Consider the following 23,782-nt stretch of genomic DNA (forward strand, 5'->3'; position numbering starts at 1 on the left):
TCAGTTTTTCGTTTATTACTCTTTAGGAGAAGAGAGGATATTGAGTGGGGGAACGGGGGGAGGTCAAGATATAGGCAGTGAAATGGTGCTAAGCCACACGGCATCAGGATGTTTAACCAGTTCACAGCCAGAGTGAGAGAGGTAAAAAAAAAAAAAAAATCGCCACATGCTATCTTCCTTGAAACCTTGTCCCATTCCAACCATGGTTGTGGGAAACTTCTTGACTCAAATTTTGCCCATCTTGGATAGCGCCCAACCGTATCATTTTCAGTTACACCAAGTTCTGAAGGTTCTAAGATAGTCTAAGATGTATTGTGACTAGTTAGTAGGCCACATGCCCACTGGGCTGGCACCAGTGGTATCAATGAAGTCTTAGAATAGTCAGAATTGGTGACCAAGTCCTGGTTTTGCTCAATTATAAAGCAATGGAATCTATCCAGGTGACCCTCAAGTTTACATCAAAGAAGCTAATCCTTGTGCTGAAGTCTTCGGAAACGGATTGGGCCTAGCTTACCTCTAATTTCAAGGGTGGCATAATGTGAATGTCTAGACACTGGCATACCTTTCTTCTACCTTCTTCCTCCCCCCCCCCAACCCTCCACTCATTGCCCTCTTTTTCATGCTTTGTGTTGTTTACTAGTTTTGAATGAAACTTGAAGAACCCTATCCCCCAGCCGGTATCCGTTCAGACTGGCAATTGCCATGGCTGCCTCATCGTAGTTTGTCATGGTGACGAATCCGAAACCTTTGCACTTGTTTGTGGTGAAGTCCCGGATAACTTTGACATTTGTCACTGCACCGAATGGCCCAAACAGCTGCCACAGGACGCTCTCGTCAGCCTCTGGGGATAGGTTGTAGACGAAGATGCACCAACCGGCAGAGGTAGGACCTGTCAAGCTGACTCCGGCAAGGTTGGTAACACTGTCGATGGTTATAGGTGAGAACCTGGGGAGGAAAGAGAGCGGACTACATTGGGTGTAAGGAATAGGTCCATGTGAGTGAAAATGAGGAACGAAACATAAGAAAGAAGGACACTAGGAAGATGCTGGAGTCTGGACATTAGAATACACAATTTTGATCAGAAAATAGTTGTTTGATTACTTGACCTGAACAAGGGCTTGACATTTTGTTTTCTATTGAGTTGATAGCTTGAAAAATGAAGACATGAAAATGACACTAGCTAGAAATTCTTATCAGAAATGAGAAAGGAGAACACAAACAATCACATAAAGGCCCCCAAAAGGGCATGGACCACCCTTTAAGAAACAAGAACGTATGCTCAATTAGATGATACAATCTCTAAAGTTCTCCAGCTATTTCACCTTGAGGCACACAAAATTCATAACATTCAGTGACTTGATCTTGAGATATACCAAGTCTACTATTGCAATTACGGCCAAAGTTTATTAAATTCTGCTGCTGTCTAGGTAGCTCTTAGGATTTTTACAGTGTTTCCTACCAGGGTTATGTGGAACTTTGGTGTTCCTTGGAACCAGATTAGTGGTCAGTGTGAGGAACAAAGTGATCATAACATTTAGCGAATTCCTGGTCTAATAGTCCAGTTGCATACATCTACATTTAAACTTCTCCTGGTAACTTTTAGGCTGTATGCAGTGTTTCCAAACCAGGAGTTGTTCCTTGGAACGTGTTTAAAGGCTCCTCAGGGGATAGAAACATCAAGTCTATTTTACAATAGGGATGGAGTAGATGTAGGTATGAGGGGGCATATTAGTGGATACACTTCTAGGAGTGCTCCTAGGAGCCAAGACATGCAGCCAAGAGAACTGGTAATGCAGCTCTAGACGTGACTGGACTATGAGGTGGTACATAAGTAATAACACTGATAGACGGAGCCCCTGTTCTTTGGTAGTGAGCTTTCTTATCCATTTACCGTTTTTTGTGTCAACCTAATCTCTATATATGGATATTCCTGAGAACACATTAATAAGACTAATTTTTATATATAGACTTGCTGGAGGTACCCGCAGGACATAAATTATGCTTGCCATGACAACCTGCCTTGTAGAATTGATCTGCACATCATGCTGCCAATAAATACAGTTGCAAGAAAAAGTATGTGAACCCTTTGTAATGATATCGATTTCTGGACAAATTGGTCAAAAAATGTGATCTGATCTTCATCTAAGTCACAACAATAGACAATCACAGTCTGCTTAAACTAATAACACACAAATAATTAAATGTTACCATGTTTTTATTGAACACACCATGTAAACATTCACAGTGCAGGTGGAAAAAGTATGTGAACCCCTAGACTAATGACATCTCCAAGAGCTAATTGGAGTGAGGTGTCAGACAACTGGAGTCCAATCAATAAGATGAGATTGGAGGTGTTGGTTACAGCTGCCCTGCCCTATGTGCTTTTCACAAGAAGCATTGCCTGACTTGAATGATGCCTCGCAAATTGTCTATAAATGGAGTAAGTTCAGCACTGCTGCGACTCTCCCTAGGATTAGCCGTCCTGTAAAGATGACTCCAAGAGCACAGCGCAGACTGCTCAATGAGGTGAAGAATAATCCTAGAGTGTCAGCTAAAGACTTACAAAAGTCTCTGGTATATGCTAACATCCCTGTTAGCGAATCTACGATACGTAAAACACTAAACAAGAATGGATTTCATGGGAGAATACCACAGAGGAAGCCACTGCTGTCCAAAAACATTGCTGCACGTTTACAGTTTGCACAAGAGCACCTGGATGTTCCACAGCAGTACTGGCAAAATATTCTGTGGACAGATGAAACCAAAGTTGAGTTGTTTGGAAGAAACACACAACACTATGTGTGGAGAAAAAGAGGCACAGCACACCAACATCAAAACCTCATCCCAACTGTGAAGTATGGTGTGGGGGGCATTATGGTTTGGGGCTGCTTTGCTGCGTCAGGGCCTGGACGGATTGCTATCATCGAAGGAAAAATGAATATCAAGACATTTTGCAGGAGAACTTAAGGCCATCTGTCCACCAGCTGAAGCGCAACAGAAGATGGGTGTTGCAACAGGACAACGACCCAAAGCATAGAAGTAAATCAATGGCTTAAACAGAAGAAAATACACCTTCTGGAGTGGCCCAGTCAGAGTCCTGACCTCAACCCGATTGAGATGCTGTGGCATGACCTCAAGAAAGCGATTCACACCAGACATCCCAAGAATATTGCTGAACTGAAACAGTTCTGTAAAGAGGAATGGGCAAGAATTACTCCTGACCGCTGAGCACGTCTGATCTGTAACTACAGGAAACGTTTGGTTGAAGTTATTGCTGACAAAGGAGGTTCAACTAGTTATTAAATCCAAGGGTTCACATAATTTTTCAACCTGTTTACATGGTGTGTTCAATAAAAACATGGTAACATTAAATTCTTTGTGTGTTATTAGTTTAAGCAGACTGTGATTGTCTATTGTTGTGACTTAGATGAAGATCAGATCACATTTTATGACCAATTTGTGCAAAAATCCATATCATTCCAAATGGTTCACATACCGTACTTTTTCTTGCAACTGTATATGGATTCAGTATTTTAGGGATCTTTTAGATATTCTGATGTTGTCAGCAGGTAATAATACAACTAGCTCCTCCATATGGTCTGACAGATTTCTCAGGTTTCTTGAATGTAGATATTTTGAGGGATAATCTCAAACAATGTCATACCTCCCAAGCTGCTACATTCCTGACCTGCTGTCTGTGAAGGCTATGGGGGAAATTTAGCATTCCCCTTATGCCTTTGATTGGCATTTAAAAGTCGCAAAACCCTAGTTTACCAGATTTACAAAGACTGGGCATTTCAAAGGTGAAGTGTGGGCCTCAGCACATTCATTAATTATGCCACAAACATTCATAAATAATGACTGAAATCTATGGCAACTCCAAGCTACTGTAGATTTCAGTTTGCTGCACGGACTGCCGGAGGAGGCATATAATTTATAACAAAGCCTCTGCCTTATCATAAATGACATGCCTTCTCCAGCAGCGCAGGCCCTATCAAGACTGGAGTAGCACATGCCAGTCTTGATAAATCGGGGCCTATGTGTATCGCCTATGTGTATCAGTAGCTTCATGCTAGAATGTGGAAAAGTGGTGCAGGTAAGTTTATTCAGTGGCTTTTATATGGGCAGTATGGTTGCCACTGTTTTCAGACCACCGCAGTTGACTGTTATGATGGTATTATGGCTTATGTGGGCACTGTGGTTGGCTCTGTTATGGGAGGACTATGAAAGAACCATGACTTGTTCTGTCACAAGGTTACTGTGGATGGACCTATGATGGGGGCACTGTTGTCAACTCTGTTGTAGTGACGCTATGGCTCACAACTGTTATAAGAGCACTGTGGTTGTTTTTCCTATGGATCCACTATAGCTGGTTCTGTTATGGGAGCACTCTGGCTGGCAGTGTTATGTGGGCACTGCAGGTATCTCTCTCTTATAGGAGTACTATGGCTAGTTCTTAATGGAGCACTGGGCTGGCTTTGGTACAAGGTCATTATTGATGGCACTGTTATGGTCCACAATAGCTGGCAATGTTATGAGAACACTGTTGCTGGCTCTGTTACAAGGACATTGTGGCCAGCACTGTTATAAGTTGACTCACATGGTGATGCATGGCTTCCACTGTTCTGAAGGTACAGTTATGAGCGGTATAGCAATGGACACACTATATCTCGCTCTGTTAAGGGGACATAGTGGGGAAAAAAATGTGTTTATAGGGTTCACAACCTACCAACTTGAATCATTGTAATTTCAGATGGGTGGGCAACATCAGGGCAACGCTGGTACTTTCCTTGTGGCTGCCTTGATTATCTTCTTTGGGAAATTTTCGAAAACAACATGATCTACATGTAAGGTTAGTCTGTGACAAAGTTTGGGGCAAAGCCAAAAGCATTCCTTCCTTGACACTTCTCTGCTGGTTATTTTTGGAAAAGCTCATGTATGTATAGAAATATTCCATGTAGAATGGACAGTATGTTCATGGGGGTAGGATGGCCCTTCCTTATTTATCAATTTCCATCTATGGTGTAATATGTAAGGGGGCAAATATTTTTACCATGATTTTTTTTTGTTCATGGCCATTCAACAACCCCCATCTTTAATAGAAACACAGCCTTTGGAGGTCACAGCTGCTGGCCGATGCATTTTCTGGCCAGCAGTTAGCTCAAGTACATGGTTGGTCGCCAAATATAACTTTCCGTCCAAGTCCCTACAAACCTTTGCCCATCATAAAGAAGATGCGGTATGGCCATCATTATCACAGAATGATTAACGACTGGCCTAGGAATATGTAGAGTATACAGCCAAACGTTAGATACATATTGCTGGGGATGGTATCTAACGCGCAATTAGATACAGGGCAGTATGTATGTTGACTATAGTTGATCTTTTGAACAGAGCATAACATAAATTCTTTATGCTTAATAACATGGTGGAAATAGAAGCAAAATTCTGTTGCACGTAATAACCAATCAGCTAAGAGCTTCCACTGAGATGGTGATCTGGTCAGTTTGGATGTAAGTACTATGGTTGGTTATTTCTACCTTGTAGCAATACATAGTAGATGATTTCTTCGTACCATGGAGTTTTAAGTGCTATTGGCAGAGCTAAGGGTGCCTACAGTGGCTGTTGGCTCACTTGGGCACTTCCTAGGTTACAATGACCGTCCAATTGATGCCAATATCTGATTGGTTGTTATGGCTTACGGTACATTATAACACCATGTTATTGTATGTGCTTCTTGCGTTATACAACACACAACACAACACAGCCAGAACAATATGAAAAAAAAGTCTCCAAAAAGAATTAAAAAAAAACTGAAAAAACAAACAAGTAACACCAAAAATAAAAAAAATAAAAAAAGAGTAAAAAAAAATCTCAGAGCAGCCAAAAAGTAGCAAATAATTTAGCCAGCCATGAATCTAAGTAGGGAAAGAGAAGGAAAGCTGCCGGTTAATGTACGAGCGAGAGATACCAACTCAGCAGAGTGTGTTAGTATTAGGAAAAATAGAACCGACCAAGGACCCCCTTCTTGTGTTGGCTGGTGAGGGCCCATCAATTATTCAACCTTTCGGTACCTCGTTTAGGAATGGCTGAATACCACAGAGGTGTTTTTGCCCATTATTTATCAAGAGAGAAGGGCAACCCTACTTGACAATGGCATAGGTAATTGATAAAATGGCCTCTCTACCTGGGCCACCACAATGACTACCTCTTAATTATGTATAACTTTGGTCCTTCCACCATTGCTGCCAGATATAGAGCCCTCAGAATGGCCAGCTGGTATTTCCCAAGAAGATAGAGGATCATTATAGGACATGATGAAGGATATAGACTCCTGTAGATTCTTTGGAGCCATATAACATGCCTAGAGAGTTTATATTTACTCCAGCCCTATGACCCTTGATGTGAATATGAAGATTGAATGCCTCCATTACCTATAACAAAAATTACATCTCCAAAAACCTTCCATCCACTCGCCTACATCACTGTTGAACATGTTGCCCTCTTTAGTAGGGTATCTCAGCCCGTTCATTAAGCTGCAGTGGGTAAAGACTAAGAAAGGAGCTTAAAGTGGGCAAAAGGATGGGTCTGGGTCTCTTATTTACCTCTTGACTCCATACGCCATGTTTATTAAAGAGTCCAGCCTGCGAGAGAAGGGACAGGAGAGGGAGTGGTATGTTAGTCATCGCGCAAGGAATAGAGGGATGGGGCCACAATGCCGCTCCGGAGAAACAGAAGGAACAAAAAAAAAAGAAAGTACTAAAAAAAAATGAAGAACAAAAATAAAAAAGGGAAAGAAAAAAAGAGCGGGAAGAAACCACAATTCTTTTCAATGACCTTATACATACAACATTACACATATCCCTAAATATCACTATATTCGAGGCCTACAACATCATCTGCTACAACATGATCATGAGAAGGTTGGATAAACTAGTCTAGGGAAGCACAACATCATAGGACACCCAGTGACAAGCAGCATCTATAGTCACACAGTGATTTAAAACCGTACCCACAGAAGTCAGCAGATATGTTCCACCATGTCACATTTATGCAATGATTTCTGGACTTGGATTGAACAACTCCAGCTGGGTGACCATTACCACAGTAAGGTTTCCCAGGTCTAATCTATCTTTCTCACCATCAATCATAGGTCCATACAAACAGCATTCAGTTATGAAAAGACAATAACGACAAGACTAGTAATGCTTTCCATGCATTGATCAGTTGGACATTTTGTTGACATTGTTTGGCTATGCTAACAAACATCTTCATCAGAAAAGACAGTGCTCTTGCCAAGAACACAACAATATGGCCATTTGGAAACCTCTAATTCCAAAGCTTAGTCACCAACCAACTTTGTAAATTTAGAAGAGATGGAGTGACTATGTGCTCCCTGTCTCGGTCATGGTTCACAAACCTTTTGATATCCACAGTTTTTTTTTTATATATATACCTCGATACCTTAGAATATGGAAAACGTGGTTAAGAAGAATTAGTTAAACAGAGATGGTTATGTGAGTGAGGGTAAAGGGGGTAAAAAGCAGAGGCTTGGTATTAATAAATGAGCAATGGGTAGGAAGACCTAGAAATCTTTGATGTTCTACGTGATAGAGAAACCAAGCACCATTGGGACAATAGCCATGTTATCCATCCATTATGACTGGGAGTAAACTCTACTAGGATTTTGTAGACATGATTTGGCTTACACTACAGCAATTCAAGAGTATCCCACATAAGTGTTTTTAAATAAGGAGGATGTGATCGAGGGCTTCTCAACGACAACCAAACCTGATGCCAGATTCAGAGAAACTAAAGCTGCACATGGTAATACAGTTTGACAGCACACCTAAACTGATGCTTACTATAGACATAAGGAACATGTAGAGAAGGTCTGATATAGTTTTTGCTGGAGACCAGAAGAAAGACCTGGGATGAGACAACATCAAGTTGTCTTGTCATTCATTGTACTGTCTTGAAAGACCATCTTAAAGACCAGACTGGATATATAATGAAGAAATGGAGAAGAGATCTTAGAAGGTGATGACATATATACAGTGGTATGAGCAAATGCCAAAAGTTGGGAATAAATCGAAGAAATGTTGTGGAAGTAGTATGTTGGTAGCAAGTAAGTAAGTGGACAGATCATATGATCAAGCACAGAGACCAGTAGGATTTTAGAGGCAAAGAAGACCCTTCAAAAGAGGGAAACACTCCTTGTCTCTATTCTACTTTTGCTGTATATGGTTTCTGCAGGTATAAGGGATCTATATGTCAACAAAAACGCCAGCAAAAGGATTGGGCAAGACATACTCATAAATTATAGGTAGTAAATAGAAAAGACGATGAGTTGGCATTGAGAGTCTGAAGGCTTAAGGCTTTCACTAGACATTGTTAGTGACAGGTATATCAGCAATGATACAGTGGGCATTAAGTTCAAGAAGGGAGATGAAAAGTTTGATATTCTGAAAGGGGCTGGATTTTCAGTGGTGGTTTTCTCACCTGAATCTTTGTGTCTGGTGGTGCAGAGGTCCTGTGTACCTCCGGGCTGTGGTCTGGTAAAGGTGGGTAAGCAGAGCTTGGCCTGTCTTCTGACTAGGGTTGTTGGCAAATTTCACTGTAATTGGTTCACTGGCACCAAGTGGTTTTTGCCCATTCAACCCCTTGATGGCCTCTTCGGCCTCTATCCTCTTATCGAATCGGATGAAGCCTACTCCCCGAGAGACCCCTGCAAGGAGAGAAAAGGAATATCACATGTGAAGAACCGCCATTTATTGGCTTAGATACACCTGCTTACAGAGCGTATCTGACTATTTCCACTTTGCAAAAAAAATCTACATTTTCTACGTATTTTGGAAAATAAGCTCAAAGTAAGCTCAGAGCAGATGACCCATCTGTAGGTTATAGGTGATTTTCCTTGAGATATCTTGATCCCTTGTCTTGATGTTCCTTATTAGTGTATTGTGACGGTTGTTCATGTTATCTAGTATAAGGTGACCAAATTTTGGTTTTCAAAAAAGAGGACACTTCGGGAAAGATGTGCTTATTAATAATAGTGCCAGCCCGGTGGCAACCTGAGGAAGTATGGTCACCCTAGCCCAGTAATCACCCAACTTCTTCTCTAGGTCACCCATACTTCGGGGTGTATGAAACTACTTCATTTTATATAATACAGCCCCACAGGTGGTTCCTGGCCCAAACTATGATCCATTGTGATAATATATACCTGTGACCTGGTCGACCAGGATACGTGAGGTGATAATTCTGCCGTACTGAGAGAAGAGCTGTTCCATCTCTTTCTGATTCATGGTTTTTGGCAGACTGCTCACGTATAGGTTGGCATCTCGTATGGAGGCTGAGCTCGGGCGGGCGTAGGATACCTGTAAAGGATAGACCATCACATAACTTTATACAGAATACATTAAGGACTCAGAAGCCTTTGTTGCCATATATACTACCAGGTGACGCATCAGAATGGGAAAGGCCCTCCTGGGTCAGGGTAATGGGTGGTGTGATGGTGATCATGGGACTTTTGGGATCCCTGTATGAATGTCAGGCAGTGGAATATTTCATATTGCCTTCCAGGGGAGTTGCTAGGTTAAAACAATCGGGGCAGGAGAGATGGTGTGATGTTATTTACATGGGACTTTTTGGCGGAGGGAGGAAAATAGTGTTATTTACATGGGACTTTATATTGGAGGGGCTGAAGAGAGAGGAGTGATGTTATTTACATGTGACTGTATTTTGGAGGGGGCAGGAGAGATTGTGTGATGTTATTTACATGGGACTGTATGGTGGAGGGAGGAATATAACTGCAGAAGCATTCTAAACATTGGGGTACTTCAGGGCGAACATTATAACAGTAGGGGGCATTATAAATACTGGGGGCACTGTAGGGGTATTATAAAGCCAGGGGACAATATAGGCATTCTTATTACTACTGGGGGCTCTATAGGAGGGACTTATAGATCTGCCTTATTACTACTAAGAGCACTATGGGGGCCTTATTACTACTGAAGGGTATGTAGAGCACTTTATTACCACTGGGGGAACAATAGGGGGCCTTATTTCTACTAGGGGCTCTTTGAGGTTATTATTAATACTGGATGTCTCTTCTACTAATCGGGGTCACTCTTGGGGAGCGTTATCACGGTTTGCTGCACTGTAGGGGCAGTATTACTAATGGGGGCACTCTTGGGGAGCATTATCACTGTTGGGGGGCACTGTAGGGGGGGGAATTCTATAAGGGAATTACTATTGGTGGGACTATGAGGAACACTATTACTATGGGGGGCATTCATTTTTCTTCAGGATAGTATTTAGGGGTATTAGGGAGCATAGCGAGGAGCAGGATAACAATGGGGGGGAGATGATAGAAATGTGAGGAAGCTAAGGTGTCTGTGTGTGACACTCTGCAGAGACGAGGCGGCTGAGAGAAGTTGTACGGACCAAATGGAGACTATGATGAGAAGATCTACATCGGAGGAGATGTCATCTGGGAGACCCTGGATGTGACCGGTATGTGCTGCTGTATAGCAATTACAGCCAAATGCGGTGTGTGGGGGGAGGAGAGACGACGAAGGCCATATTTATTGGGGCTTGTGCATCAGATCTTTTGAGACCCTAGCAACGCACCTGTTGCCCTCACATATGTGTCTACTTCTCCCATAGGTACAAACTGACTGACATAATGACTGTGTTATGCAAGCACGTGCAGCAGTGAAGAGGTTAATTATCGGATTCCCCCCGAGGGGAGCGATTGTTTGCGGCACCCCTGGACACTGTTGTCACAGAAATGCTGGGTCGCTCTAGGGAGCCTCCCAGGAGCCTTTGCAGCGTTCACACTTGTCGTTAAGGGCAGACTGATCTGATGCAATCGTCTCTGTCCGTGAACCTACACCTCATAGATCACTCACTGGAGTGCGCCAGCAGCCATTTTGTCAGTTTCCAGGGAAACAGGGCCTGAATCGCACGGTTTTCAAAGCTGATAGATGGGCCCAATTTACAGACCTCCAAAACCGTGATGTCTAACACAGCAACCGGTCAGATTGCAGCTGTCATGTTTATAAGGCATGCTGGGAAATGAAGGAATTAGGGCGGTAATGTAACTCTTGGAACCCCCTGCAATTCCAGGAAGAAGGGGGGAGGGGGAGTCTGGAGATTAGCATTCTGAGAAGTGTCTTCTTTACACCAGAAACTGAAGAATGGACTACCCTCCTGCATTATAGGAGTTCAGCTGTTAGGTCAGCTCTCAGATGTATTTCAAGACAGGCTTGTTGATTGTTTACAACAGCAATGAGCAGAACTGTGATTGCAGCTCTGGAGTATAATGCAAGATGTAATTCAGGATCAGAACAGTAATGTATATACACAGTGACTCCACCAGCAGAATAGTGAGTGCAGCTCTGGAGTATAATACTGGATGTAACTCAGGATCAGTACAGGATAAGTAATGTAATGTACACAGTGACTCCACCAGCAGAATAGTGAGTGCAGCTCTGGAGTATAATACAGGATGTAACTCAGGATCAGTATAGGATAAGTAATGTAATGTGTGTACACAGTGACTCCACCAGCAGAATAGCGAGCGCAGCTCTGGAGTATAATACAAGATGTAACTCAGGATCAGTACAGGATAAGTAATGTATATACACAGTGACTTCACCAGCAGAATAGTGAGTGCAGCTCTGGAGTATAATACAAGATGTAACTCAGGATCAGTACAGGATAAGTAATGTATATACACAGTGACTTCACCAGCAGAATAGTGAGTGCAGCTCTGGAGCATAATACAGGATGTAACTCAGGATCAGTACAGGAAAAGTAATGTATGTACACAGTGACTGCACCAGCAGAATAGTGATTGCAGCTCTGGAGCATAATACAGGATGTAACTCAGGATCAGTACAGGATAAGTAATGTAATGTATGTACATAGTGACTGCACTAGCAGAATAGTGAGTGCAGCTCTGGAGAAATGTGTTGAAAGAATAGGGTCTGATCACAGTTTAGGACTCGCACTCATAAACTGTAATCTGTAAGGGAACTTGGTAGCGCCACCACAGGACAAATAAGGTATTACACAGTTCCCACTGAAATCAATGGGCTATATGTGTAATGCATGGAGGTTCTGGGTCCTCCATGGTGAGAGATGCTCTTTGTATCTGTTCTCTGTCAAATGGGGGAATCCTCTCTATTAAACCCCTTTTAATTCTCATTAAAGTTGCTGTACAGTCATCTGCTGGGAGTTGTAGTGCTGTCGTTCTTCTCATTTACATATATATTACATATAGGACCAATGCATTGTCTCATTGTACCTCACAAGCGGTGGCTGTGTGTCCTCATGCTACGTGTCACTTTCATTAGGTCGGAGCGGAGCTGACAGCCATTAAACATGTCACTGTGTTCGGTCACAATGCCGCCTCTGTGGGCCTGACCTTTGTATTATTAGCCGTGATTAAGTCACTTTTCGGCTACACAAGACTTATCCTTTAACTTTTCCTGTGAGGAGCTGATTTGGGTTTTAATGGCAGCAGCTGGCTTCCTGTGCCAATCTCGGCTGCCCCCCCTCATTCACTTAATCTCCAGGGGAAATACCCCGTAATTAGCCGGAGAGGGGACAGATGGCTGAGCGCCTTTGTCTCGCGTCCTCCCCCCGCTCCCCCACTATTCACAGCATCGCTCTCCCCGAGGGGCGGATATTTGAATGACAAAAGGAAGACAAATAAAAGAATTTTCCCCATCGTCCCTGACCTGCTGCCTCTACTATAAGACGTGACCTTCAGGGAGAAGATGGAAAGATAGGGGGCATCTGTCAGTGCGGCCTTCTGGCAAGGTGCAGATATCCGGCGGAGGGGGGGGGGGATAGCTGATTTTTTGTTATAAAGGGTGCGCTGCAATCATTTCTCCTATTGTTTGTATTTATACAGGACTCAAATCCCAAATATATGGGCATTGTCCATTGACGTGATGTATCTAAGCCATGTTTGATACTGTTAGACTGGGCAGGTATATCCAAGCCTTTTACGTGTGATATTCTCGGATGAGCTGACCTATCTTAGCCCCTCATATACGAAACTGTCAGCTGAGATGTCGTATCTAAGCTTATTATGTGCGATACTGCCTGCTGATATGGTGTATCTAAGCTTATCATCTGTATATAAGCCTGTAGTGTGTGATGCTGTCAGATGAGTTAGTGCATCTTGTGTGATACTTTGCTGAGCTTATGTATCTAAATTAGCGTGTGATACTGGCTGCAGAGCCACCTGCGTATCTAAGCTTACCATGCCTGCTGATCTTCTGTATCTAAGCCTATCATGTGTCACACTGTCTGTTCATTAGCCTATTATGTAGGATGTTATCTGATGAGTTGGTGTATCTGACCCTATCATGTTGGATACTGTCTGCTGAGACAGTGTATCTAAGCTTATCATCTGTGATACTGTCTGATGAGCACCTGCGTATCTAAGCTTACCATGTCTACTGATCTTCTGTGTCTAAGCCTGTCACGTGTGATACTGTCTGGTAAGCCAGAGTGCCTAAGCCTATCATTTGTGATACTGTCTGCAGAGCTGTGTATCTAAGCCTATTATGTGATACATTGTATCTAAGCCTGTAGGATAATGTGTTGTGCCAAGAGTATCTAAGCCTGTGTGAGATACTGTTTGCTGCGCCAGTATATCTAAGGCTTTCTTGTCTGCTGACCCAGCATACCTGAGCCTATCATGTTTCTTGAGCTGGTGTATCTAAGCCAATAATGTGTGATACAGTCAACCATGCCGCCGTAAATCCTGCATGATGACATGCTGCTCCCACACTGTCCTCACCTTGATCGTCTTTGTCTGGAGTTTCAGTCCGTTCAGGGTGTTTATGGCTTTATCTGCGTCATTAGGATCCACATAATTTACAAATCCGTATCCCAAGCTCTGACCTGTAGGGAGAAGTTAGATACGGTGGTCAGTGTTATCTTCTCAGACAGGACTCAGTGATGACCATCAGTCACAAAAACACAAAAGGACCCCGGCTAGTGCTGTACTCCCGGGTCAGAGGTCTCCTGACAGCTTGGTGTCCACAATGTCACCACCTGCCCTTACAGAGATCCTAAATCAAGATACATCCATTTCGGGGAATCCCATAAAATAATGGAGTACATGAGGCGGGCTTCTGAAGACTAATCCAGCATAAAATGGCCACTTCGCACATGCACCATTGATACATTTGTGAAGTTCCCCAGAGGAACATTGCAAAGGAGTTAATTTAATGTTGCTGAGATAAATGTTGTGATTTCCTGTTAAAGCGCTTATTTCTTTGTGCACTATGTATACATAATGGCAATGTATGGGAAATAAAATGGTTAACAAACTGGCAGACCTGGTTATGTTACCAGGGTGATAGACTTGGTCCACCCCCTGGTTTGTTAGAGAGTCTTAGCTGAGCAGAGCAAAAGGCAAAATGTGTGTATGAGATCTCCTAATGAGTAGGCCCAGAGAGAAGCCTCATCCAGGAAACATCACTCTTAAGACTGAAAAGCTGCCATACTTAATTGAAAGAAACCCCGCTGCAAACTGGATTCAGACAGTAAGGTACCGCTCATTTTATGGCATTAAAGACTTTACTACGGTGGAAAGGGTTAATTTCCTCCAACACCCGTCACACTTTAAGATGGACTGGCCACCCGGATCTAACACCTTGACCCCTCAGCCCAGAAAGGACAGCCTTCCATCCTGCCAACTATTCACCAGCAAGGGCTCCCTAACTACCACCAGACGGGAGCCCTCAGATTGTGTCCCAAAGGAAGAAAGAGTGTGCCCTCATTTCATTTCACACAGCCTGGGGAGCGCCAGAGGGATGATTGCCACCATGAACTATGTGAACTACTACCGCCATCATAGTCACTACCACTCCGCCCAATCTTGCCTTTCCTCTGGTTCGCTGCATTTACACCCACAGGAAAAGAGCATGTTTGACCAAGCCTACTGGTAGGTTGGCTTGCACCATCCAGTTGTGGTCTGAGGCTGAGAAAACATCCAAAATGTGTCCGTCTGTCCTTCATCTGCCATCTAGTAGGTATGTGGTGGCCTGATCATGTTTGCTAATGAGGTGGCTCACTATCTAAATCGCTTCAATGGAAGAATATCAGCATATAAAATGGCTGCCTCCAGGTTTAGATGCAATTGAGGGTCAATATGGGTTGACATTGGAGGAACATATAAGCTCCATATATTGGCCAGATGTTCCACCACAAAAAGGCACATTGAGATCGAGGGGAAGCAGGAGAGAGCAAGCTAAAGAACAGAGACCACCTGAAAATTATTCTGACCCCCAACACGAGCTCATAAGATGAAAACAGAGATAGTCCTGGCCATGAGCCATAGACCTAGGTAGTCATTGGGATTAGGAGGATAGGTGACAAATTCCAAGGTGGTCAATCTGCTTTCCTGTGTTATAGACATTTAAAAATGGTGGAACATGCCAACAGAAAGATCAATGCCAATGGGCAGCTAAAGGCCTGTGGTGCACTACCCTGGTACTACTTAACACATAGGATCTCACGATCTTATCTTGCGTGTCAGTCAAGTATGAAGTATGTGTATTAAGACAGCCATGTTATCGTCTACACTGGTATCTGTCAAAGCAGAAATAAATTACAGTGACATGTACTGTACATATGTGTATCAAATATGTCACTTAAAGGGGGACTCGATATTGTTTTAAATAAAGTTTATTGAAATGTGGATTGAATGTGCTCAGTATGTGTAATGTATACCCTGCACTATAGCAGGTCTTGGTATCTCCATATAAAGGCCATATCATATGGAAGTGTAAATGAAAATGTCTGACGAGAAAACGGTTACGCACAGTAACCAATCGGAAATCAGCTTTCATTTCTTACACGGCTGTGCAAATAGGAAAGCTGCAATGTGATTGGTTGCTAGGAACAACGAGGCCAATTTAACTACTTGAGAGTTTTGATAAATGGGAATAGATGGCTTTATGTGATGTAACCAGCTTTTCCAGACATCTGAAAGGAAAGCTAGCTAAGCAGTACTGCGGGTTTGTGATTTAGGATAATGGCGGCCAAGGGATTGGTAACCCAGGTTTCTGAGAAAAGAGCCCACTGAAGAGATTTTGAGGACAACTTACTAACCGTCCGTCGTGTAATGTAAATAATGTAGATTTAAAGTCAGTGAATAATGCTACGTTAACCCATCCCATAGTACATAATCAACCTTCATTTTCTAAACAAAAAAAACTAAAAAAAAAAAATTAAAAAAAACTTTGCTGGGCGGAGCTTAGTTGTCACATCACTGTTTGAATCTTCTAACTGACACTTGTGCAGGGAAAGGTAATAAACATTTGACTATAACGGCCACTAGTTGCATCAATGTGGAAACCGAGGGGACACATACAATCGCTTTTTACTGGAGTTGTCCTTTAAGCCCAAGTCAACTGGCTCAAAACAGACAAGAACAGGACATGTTCTATCTTTTTTACAGGAACCACTGAAATAAATTCAATCTGCAAAAAATGCGTTTGGATGCGGACCAAAAATACGGCCGTGTGAATGGGGCCTTAGTAGATAACTGTTTCACCCCATTTGATTTTTATCTTGCAGCTCTTACCCAGGAGCTATTTTATCTCTCTCCAATATGGCTGCAACCTCAACCTTACCCTCTAATAAGGGCTCATGCACTCGGCCATAGTTTTGGTCCGAATTCTATTTTTTTGGCGGATCAGATGTGGACCGATTCATTTCAACAGGACTGGAAAAGATGCGGACAGCACACGGTACTTCCGTTCCACTGCCCTGCCAAAAATAGAACATGTCCTATTCTTATCCGTTTTGCGGACAAGGATAGCACATTTCTGCAGGAGTAAAAAAAAAATGGTGGCTTTCACTCGGCCGGTATCAGTGTTTTTGCAGCCCGCAAAACACATACGGCCGTGTCCATGAGCCCTAATGAGGATAGTCTCTATAAAAACAGGAATCTATGTGTACTCGTTCAAGACACGAGATTGTAATCAATACTTTGATAGGATCCATGAAGGAATTTCACAATCCATCATCATGATAACATAACACCAGTAGTCACTAGTAGTGATCTCTAAATTCTGATGTGAACACAGCCTTATCAAAGTGATCATTTTTGACTACTAGAAATCTGTTTAATGAAAAAAATTAAATTTTCTGAACGCTGATGAGAACATGGCCTACCACAGTAATACTATTTGTCTCATTGTGTTTGATTTGGGGCTCGTTCACAAGGTGTTTCTTGTATGCAGATTTCAATGCAGATTCTGTGTCAAAAACCAAGTGGAATCCGCCTCCCATTGTCTTCAATGTCCACACTGCCGTTCATACAGTCACAGATTATTTCCTCGTGCATCTTCCAGACCACGCCAAGAAGGGACATGTCCTTTCTGGTCACGGGTTCTGCGTGGACATTGAACTGGGCTAAAGCCACTGGCAGATCTGCGGCCTACAAAATGCAAAACCACAAGCGAAACCCGAGGGATCTGCAGTGGATTTTTCCATCCTTACATTAATGTCCATTTAGGAAGAGATCCTACCCCGACCACCTCTCCCACCTCCTCCACGCCTGACTGATGTGACTATATGTTTAGTATTTTCTTTCCATCGATAATTGTATTGGTTTGGGCCATTGTACTTTCCATATTTATGGAAGTTTTATCTGAAATGTATTAAAGGTTAAGTTTTAGAGTTTCATGTCTTCTGTGCCTAGACTTACACTAATGAGGTCCAATAAGTGTGCCACAGGATGACTGTAGGTGACCTGTCTGCATATTGCCTTTACCAGCGTTTAATACCTGATAAGACAGATAGATAGGAGATAGAAAGAAAGACTGATAGATAGATCGGAGATAGATCGGAGATAGATAGATAGATAGATAGATAGATAGGAGATAGATAGAGAGATAGATAGATAGATAGATAGGAGATAGATAGATAGGAGATAGATAGAAAGACTGATAGATAGATAGATAGATAGATAGATAGATAGATAGATAGATAGATAGATCGGAGATAGATAGATAGATAGATAGATAGGAGATAGATAGAAAGACTGATAGATAGATCGGAGATAGATAGATAGATAGATAGATAGATAGATAGATAGGAGATAGATAGATAGGAGATAGATAGAAAGACTGATAGATAGATAGATAGAAAGATAGATAGATAGATAGATAGGCGATAGTCACAAACACAGATAAAGCAGCAGCACAGTTAGACAACATGAATAGGGTGCAAATCCTCAGGGAAGGCAGGCGTCTCTTCCACTGTATAGTAAATCCCAAAAACACTCCGCCTTCAGGTGTAAGGGTGATGACCCAATTTATTTCCCAGGCAACGTTTCGGCCCACTCCATGAGGCCTTTGTCTAGCAAAGCAATAGTGTCACAAGTGAGTATATATACCCATAATTCCAAAGTGTGAGTAAATTACATGATACATTCTAAGTGAATGATTGGACACATGATAGATAAATCAGACAATTGATCACATGGTATCCAAGACTATTACAGGGTAATAAAAAAAAAAAAGTGCATAGATGCCGTAAAAAACATTACAATTCATAATAAAGAATCTCCATAATTATGGTGAAGACATAATAAATATGACACATCTTGATTTTATGTAACCCTATTATTGTGTCATTTAATATGCCAACGATATGTTTGTCTCCAAGAGATGTTCTGTTGTCATGTGATACATTTTTAACATGTGCTATCATCATTTTGCCTTTTTTATGTGCAAAATTCAATAAACACCTTTTGAAACATAAATATGACACATAATCAAAAAATTGATGTGAGCCTGTGCATTAGTGCTAAAGTGCAAGTGCATAGTATCTAAAGGGTTAAAATGCATCCTCTGCTAATATCGCCCAACATGTCAGTGTCGCGCGGCCAGAAGCACTGTGACGTGCCATCCACTATCACAAAGAGCAAATGCATATTAAGGTGACTGAGAAGGGAGTGGAAACCATTCCTAACACCTATGCACCTACTATGCACTTGCACTTTAGCACTAATGCACAGGCTCACATATCAATTTTTTGATTATGTGTCATGTTGATTATGTCTTCACCATAATTATGGAGATTCTTTATTATGAATTGTAATGTTTTTTTATGACATCTATGCACTTAGTTTTATTTTTTATTACCCTGTTATAGTCTTGGATACCATGTGATCAATTGTCTATTTGATTTATCTATCATGTGTCCAATCATTAACTTAGTATGTATCATGTGATTTACTCACACTTTGGAATTATGGGTATACACTCACCTAAAGAATTATTAGGAACACCTGTTCTATTTCTCATTAATGCGATTATCTAGTCAACCAGTTGCTTCAATGCATGTAGGGTTGTGGTCCTGGTCAAGACAATCTCCTGAACTCCAAACTGAATGTCAGAATGGGAAAGAAAGGTGATTTAAGCAATTTTGAGCGTGGCATGGTTGTTGGTGCCAGACGGGCAGGTCTGAGTATTTCACAATCTGCTCAGTTACTGGGATTTTCACGCACAACCATTTCTAGGGTTTACAAAGAATGGTGTGAAAAGGGAAAAACATCCAGTATGCGGCAGTCCTGTGGGCGAAAATACAGACTGATTCAAGCTGATAGAAGAGCAACGTTGACTGAAATAACCACTCGTTACAACCGAGGTATGCAGCAAAGTATTTGTGAAGCCTCAACACGCACAACCTTGAGGCGGATGGGCTACACCAGCAGAAGACCCCACCGGGTACCACTCATCTCCACTACAAATAGGAAAAAGAGGCTACAATTTGCACGAGCTCACCAAAATTGGACTGTTGAAGACTGGAATGTTGCCTGGTCTGATGAGTCTCGATTTCTGTTGAGACATTCAAATGGTAGAGTCCGAATTTGGCATAAACAGAATGAGAACATGTATCCATCATGCCTTGTTACCACTGTGCAGGCTGGTTATGGTGGTGTAATGGTGTGGGGGATGTTTTCTGGGCATACTTTAGGCCCCTTAGTGCCAATTGGCCATTGTTTAAATGCCACGGGCTACCCGAGCATTGTTTCTGACCATGTCCATCCCTTCATGACCACCATGTACCCATCCTCTGATGGCTACTTCCAGCAGGATAATGCACCATGTCACAAAGCTCGAATCATTTCAAATTGGTTTCTTGAACATGACAATGAGTTCACTATACTAAAATGGCCCCACAGTCACCAGATCTCAACCCAATAGAGCATCTTTGGGATGTGGTGGAACGGGAGCTTCGTGCCCTGGATGTGCATCCCTCAAATCTCCATCAACTGCAAGATGCTATCCTATCAATATGGGCCAACATTTCTAAAGAATGCTATCAGCACCTTGTTGAATCAATGCCACGTAGAATTAAGGCAGTTCTGAAGGCAAAAGGGGGTCCAACACCGTATTAGTATGGTGTTCCTAATAATTCTTTAGGTGAGTGTATACTCACTTGTGACACTATTGCTCTGCTTGACAAAGGCCTCATGGAGTGGGCCGAAAAGTTGCCTGGGAAATAAATGGGGTCATCACCTTTCCACCTGAAGTTGCAGTACTGCCCTGTTTTTTGGATTTATTAGATAGATGGTCAGATACATAGATAAATAGATAGATAGATAGATGTTCTCTTGGGTCTTGATATCCTAAGATGAGTGGCATGAGATGATCAACTGTGAAAAAAACCTTTGTGGTACTCTGTCAGGCACTGTGAGTAATGCAAAAGGTGTTTTTTTCAAAGCTGGTCATCTCGGTAAGGGTTCATTCAGACGGCTGTATGCGGACCCACAAAAAAGACAAGAATAGGCATTTTATACTTGCGGCCATGTGCAGTCCTCAAACTGCAGAACACACACGGCCGGTATTGGTGTTTTGCAGATCCGCAAAACAGTACAGTCATGTGAATGTTCCCTAAACCAAGAGGAAAAGTAGGAAAGGACACGTGAAGATTAGGTGGATATGAGATAGATGATAGATAGATATGAGATAGATAGATAGACAGACAAGAATAGGCATTTTCTATTCTAGTTGCGGCCATGTGTGGTCCTCAAACTGCAGAACACACATGGCCGGTATCTGTGTTTTGCGGATTCACAAAACAATACAGTCATGTGAATGCGCCCTAAATCTAAAACCAAGAGGAAAGGTAGGAAAGGACACGTGTGAAGATTAGGTGTATATGAGATAGATGATAGATAGATGGATAGATATGAGATAGATAGGAGATAGTAAACACCAGGATGATTTCATGTATGGCCGCATGGTGTCTGCACTCTACAGCAGTAATGGTGATGGTTATCAGCTTATCATCGGCCACATCAGGAATGTCATCATTGAGCCTACACTAATGAGGTGCGATAAGGATTTGGGGGAGGGGGGGTACTGTCTCCCCTTAGGGAGAGAGCCTTAGTCGGCCTGAGGAGACTTATAGGCCATACATGCTCGTCTGGAATTCCGGGAAGAAAGGGATGTGCGATAAGGACGGAACAGTCTGTAAAGGATAAATCTGTTGTTCCTCCATCCTTCTCGAGGTCTGAAGGCGATGATGATGGATGATGGCACAATCCCAATCCCATAGGTGCCCCTATTAACCCTTAATGTGGTCACATACCTGTTATTTTGTCTCGGACCAGTTTACAGGACTCAATTTCTCCGATGCTCCCGAAAAGACTCTTAAACTCTTCTTGCGTCATGTTCTGAGGAAGATAGTTGACGATCAAATTGGTTTTGCTGTCGTCCGCTGCCCCATTTGTGCCGTTGAGAATGCCCACACTGCCGGGACCATTGCTGGCCTGTGTCTCCATGGTGCTTATTATCTGCTGGAGGGAAGAGAGAAAGAGACGAAAGCAGCACGTCAGCGTCCATCTTTATGTCATGGCCTCACCCAGTGATGTCATCTATAATGGCCTTCTCGCCATACATTACTAAGCAAGTGATTATGTCACCCTGTGCCCGAAATCTCATCCAATCATTTATCAGGATATGAGGTCACGGCACCGTGATTCATCCATGAAGTCACCCAGCTTTCCCAGACTCCTGCATGATACAGGATCAGGTCATATATCACTAGGTAACTGAGCAGTCACAGGACCCCCATTACCCCGGACCTCACAAAGTCTAAGGTAGGTATCAGGACATATACTATACGTCCGAGCTGCTGTAGAACCTCTTAGTACACACACATGCTGCTGCAGAATCTCTTGATGCACACAAATGCTGCTGCAGAACCTCTTAGTACACAGACATGCTGCGGCAGAACCTCTTAGTATACACAAATACTGCTGTAGAACCTCTTAGTACACAGACATGGTGCTTCAGAACCTCTTAGTTCACACACATGCTGCTGCAGAACCCTATTTGTACACACACATGCTGCTGCAGAACCTCTTAACACACACGTACTGCAGAACCTCTTAGTACACACACATGCTGCTGCAGAACCTCTTTGTACACACACATGCTGCTGCAGAACATCTTACTAGACACATGCTGCTGGAGAACCTCTTAGTACACACACATGCTGCTGCGGAAGCCCTTAGTACACACACATGCTGCTGCAAAACCTCTTAGCACACACACATGCTGCTGCGGAAGCCCTTAGTACACACACATGCTGCTGCAAAACCTCTTAGCACACACACATGCTGCTGCGGAAGCCCTTAGTACACACACATGCTGCTGCAAAACCTCTTAGCACACACACATGCTGCTGCGGAAGCCCTTAGTACACACACATGCTGCTGCGGAAGCCCTTAGTACACACACATGCTGCTGCAAAACCTCTTAGCACACACACATGCTGCTGCAGAACCTCACATCAATATCCGACTGAAAACTATTCTCGGCATTGGCTTGGAGGTTATGCAGCAGCTGAGGCATCTTATATCACCTGCTTTAGCTGCTGCAGAGCCTCTTGGTAGACCTTTGTCAGTGATAGATGCGAAGCTCATAGAACCTATCTAAAAAGAGGTTCTGCAGCAGGTGAGGTGGGTATCATGCCCGTTTTTGCCCAGTGGTATAACTTGAAGCAACTACCCTGTGCCATTTATAATATTAAGGTCTTCTTATGTAGCTTTGGGCCCCTTCAGGCACCAGGGCCCGGGTACAGATGCTACCTCTGCCCTCCAATAGGCGGCCTGCTCTAGGATGCTGCCTCAGCTGCTGCAGAACAGCAATTAACACCCGCCATAACACCCGTTGATCGGTGACATTTTGTCTTGCTGTATACAGCGCCATGTAATATGATGGCACTATAAAAGTCGATAATCTGCGCTGCCACTGGTCACACAGGGGAAAAGGCCTTCACTGAGTTCTATTTTGGGCAGCCATATTTGTAATGAAAAGCTGTCTTGGTGGCCCCTAGCAACCAATCACAGCGCAGTTTTCATTTGTCAAGGGCAGGATATAAAATGAAAGCTGCGCTGTCATTGGTTGCTATGGGTGACAAAGACCGTTTGACATGCTGATTGTCCTCCTATGTTCCCTTCTGACAGAGACACATAAAACTTGTTGAAGCACGTCAGAGTGTGCCATCCACCCTTGCTTCTCACAGGCCGCCATCATGTAAAAGACAGGACATCTGTGTAGATGTAATTAGCCCGGCAGCCGGGAATAAGCAGGACGTCTTTAACAAGATTTCAGCCGCATTATGCCTTAAAGACCCTTCTCATCCTCCAGGCCGGGATTAAGGGGGAGAGGGAAAGCTTTAAACTCATTACAGGCCAAAACCCTTTGTCCATGGCGGCGAA

The 23,782-nt window shown here is 42.9% G+C and overlaps 1 protein-coding gene across 1 annotated transcript; it reads right to left on the reverse strand.

Moving 5' to 3' along the window:
* Positions 1-617: 617 nt before the first annotated feature.
* Positions 618-21,838, reverse strand: ELAVL3 (ELAV like RNA binding protein 3). The gene is made up of 6 exons (XM_044276968.1): positions 21,646-21,838; positions 13,826-13,929; positions 9,227-9,380; positions 8,503-8,728; positions 6,606-6,644; positions 618-945 (listed from the first exon to the last, which is right to left on the reverse strand). The coding sequence occupies exons 1-6, from the start codon at positions 21,836-21,838 to the stop codon at positions 618-620; spliced, it is 1,044 nt and encodes a 347-aa protein (XP_044132903.1).
* Between the last annotated feature and the right edge of the window lie 1,944 nt (positions 21,839-23,782).

This window comes from Bufo gargarizans, chromosome 2, assembly GCF_014858855.1.
Source record: "Bufo gargarizans isolate SCDJY-AF-19 chromosome 2, ASM1485885v1, whole genome shotgun sequence".
NCBI lineage: Eukaryota > Metazoa > Chordata > Amphibia > Anura > Bufonidae > Bufo > Bufo gargarizans.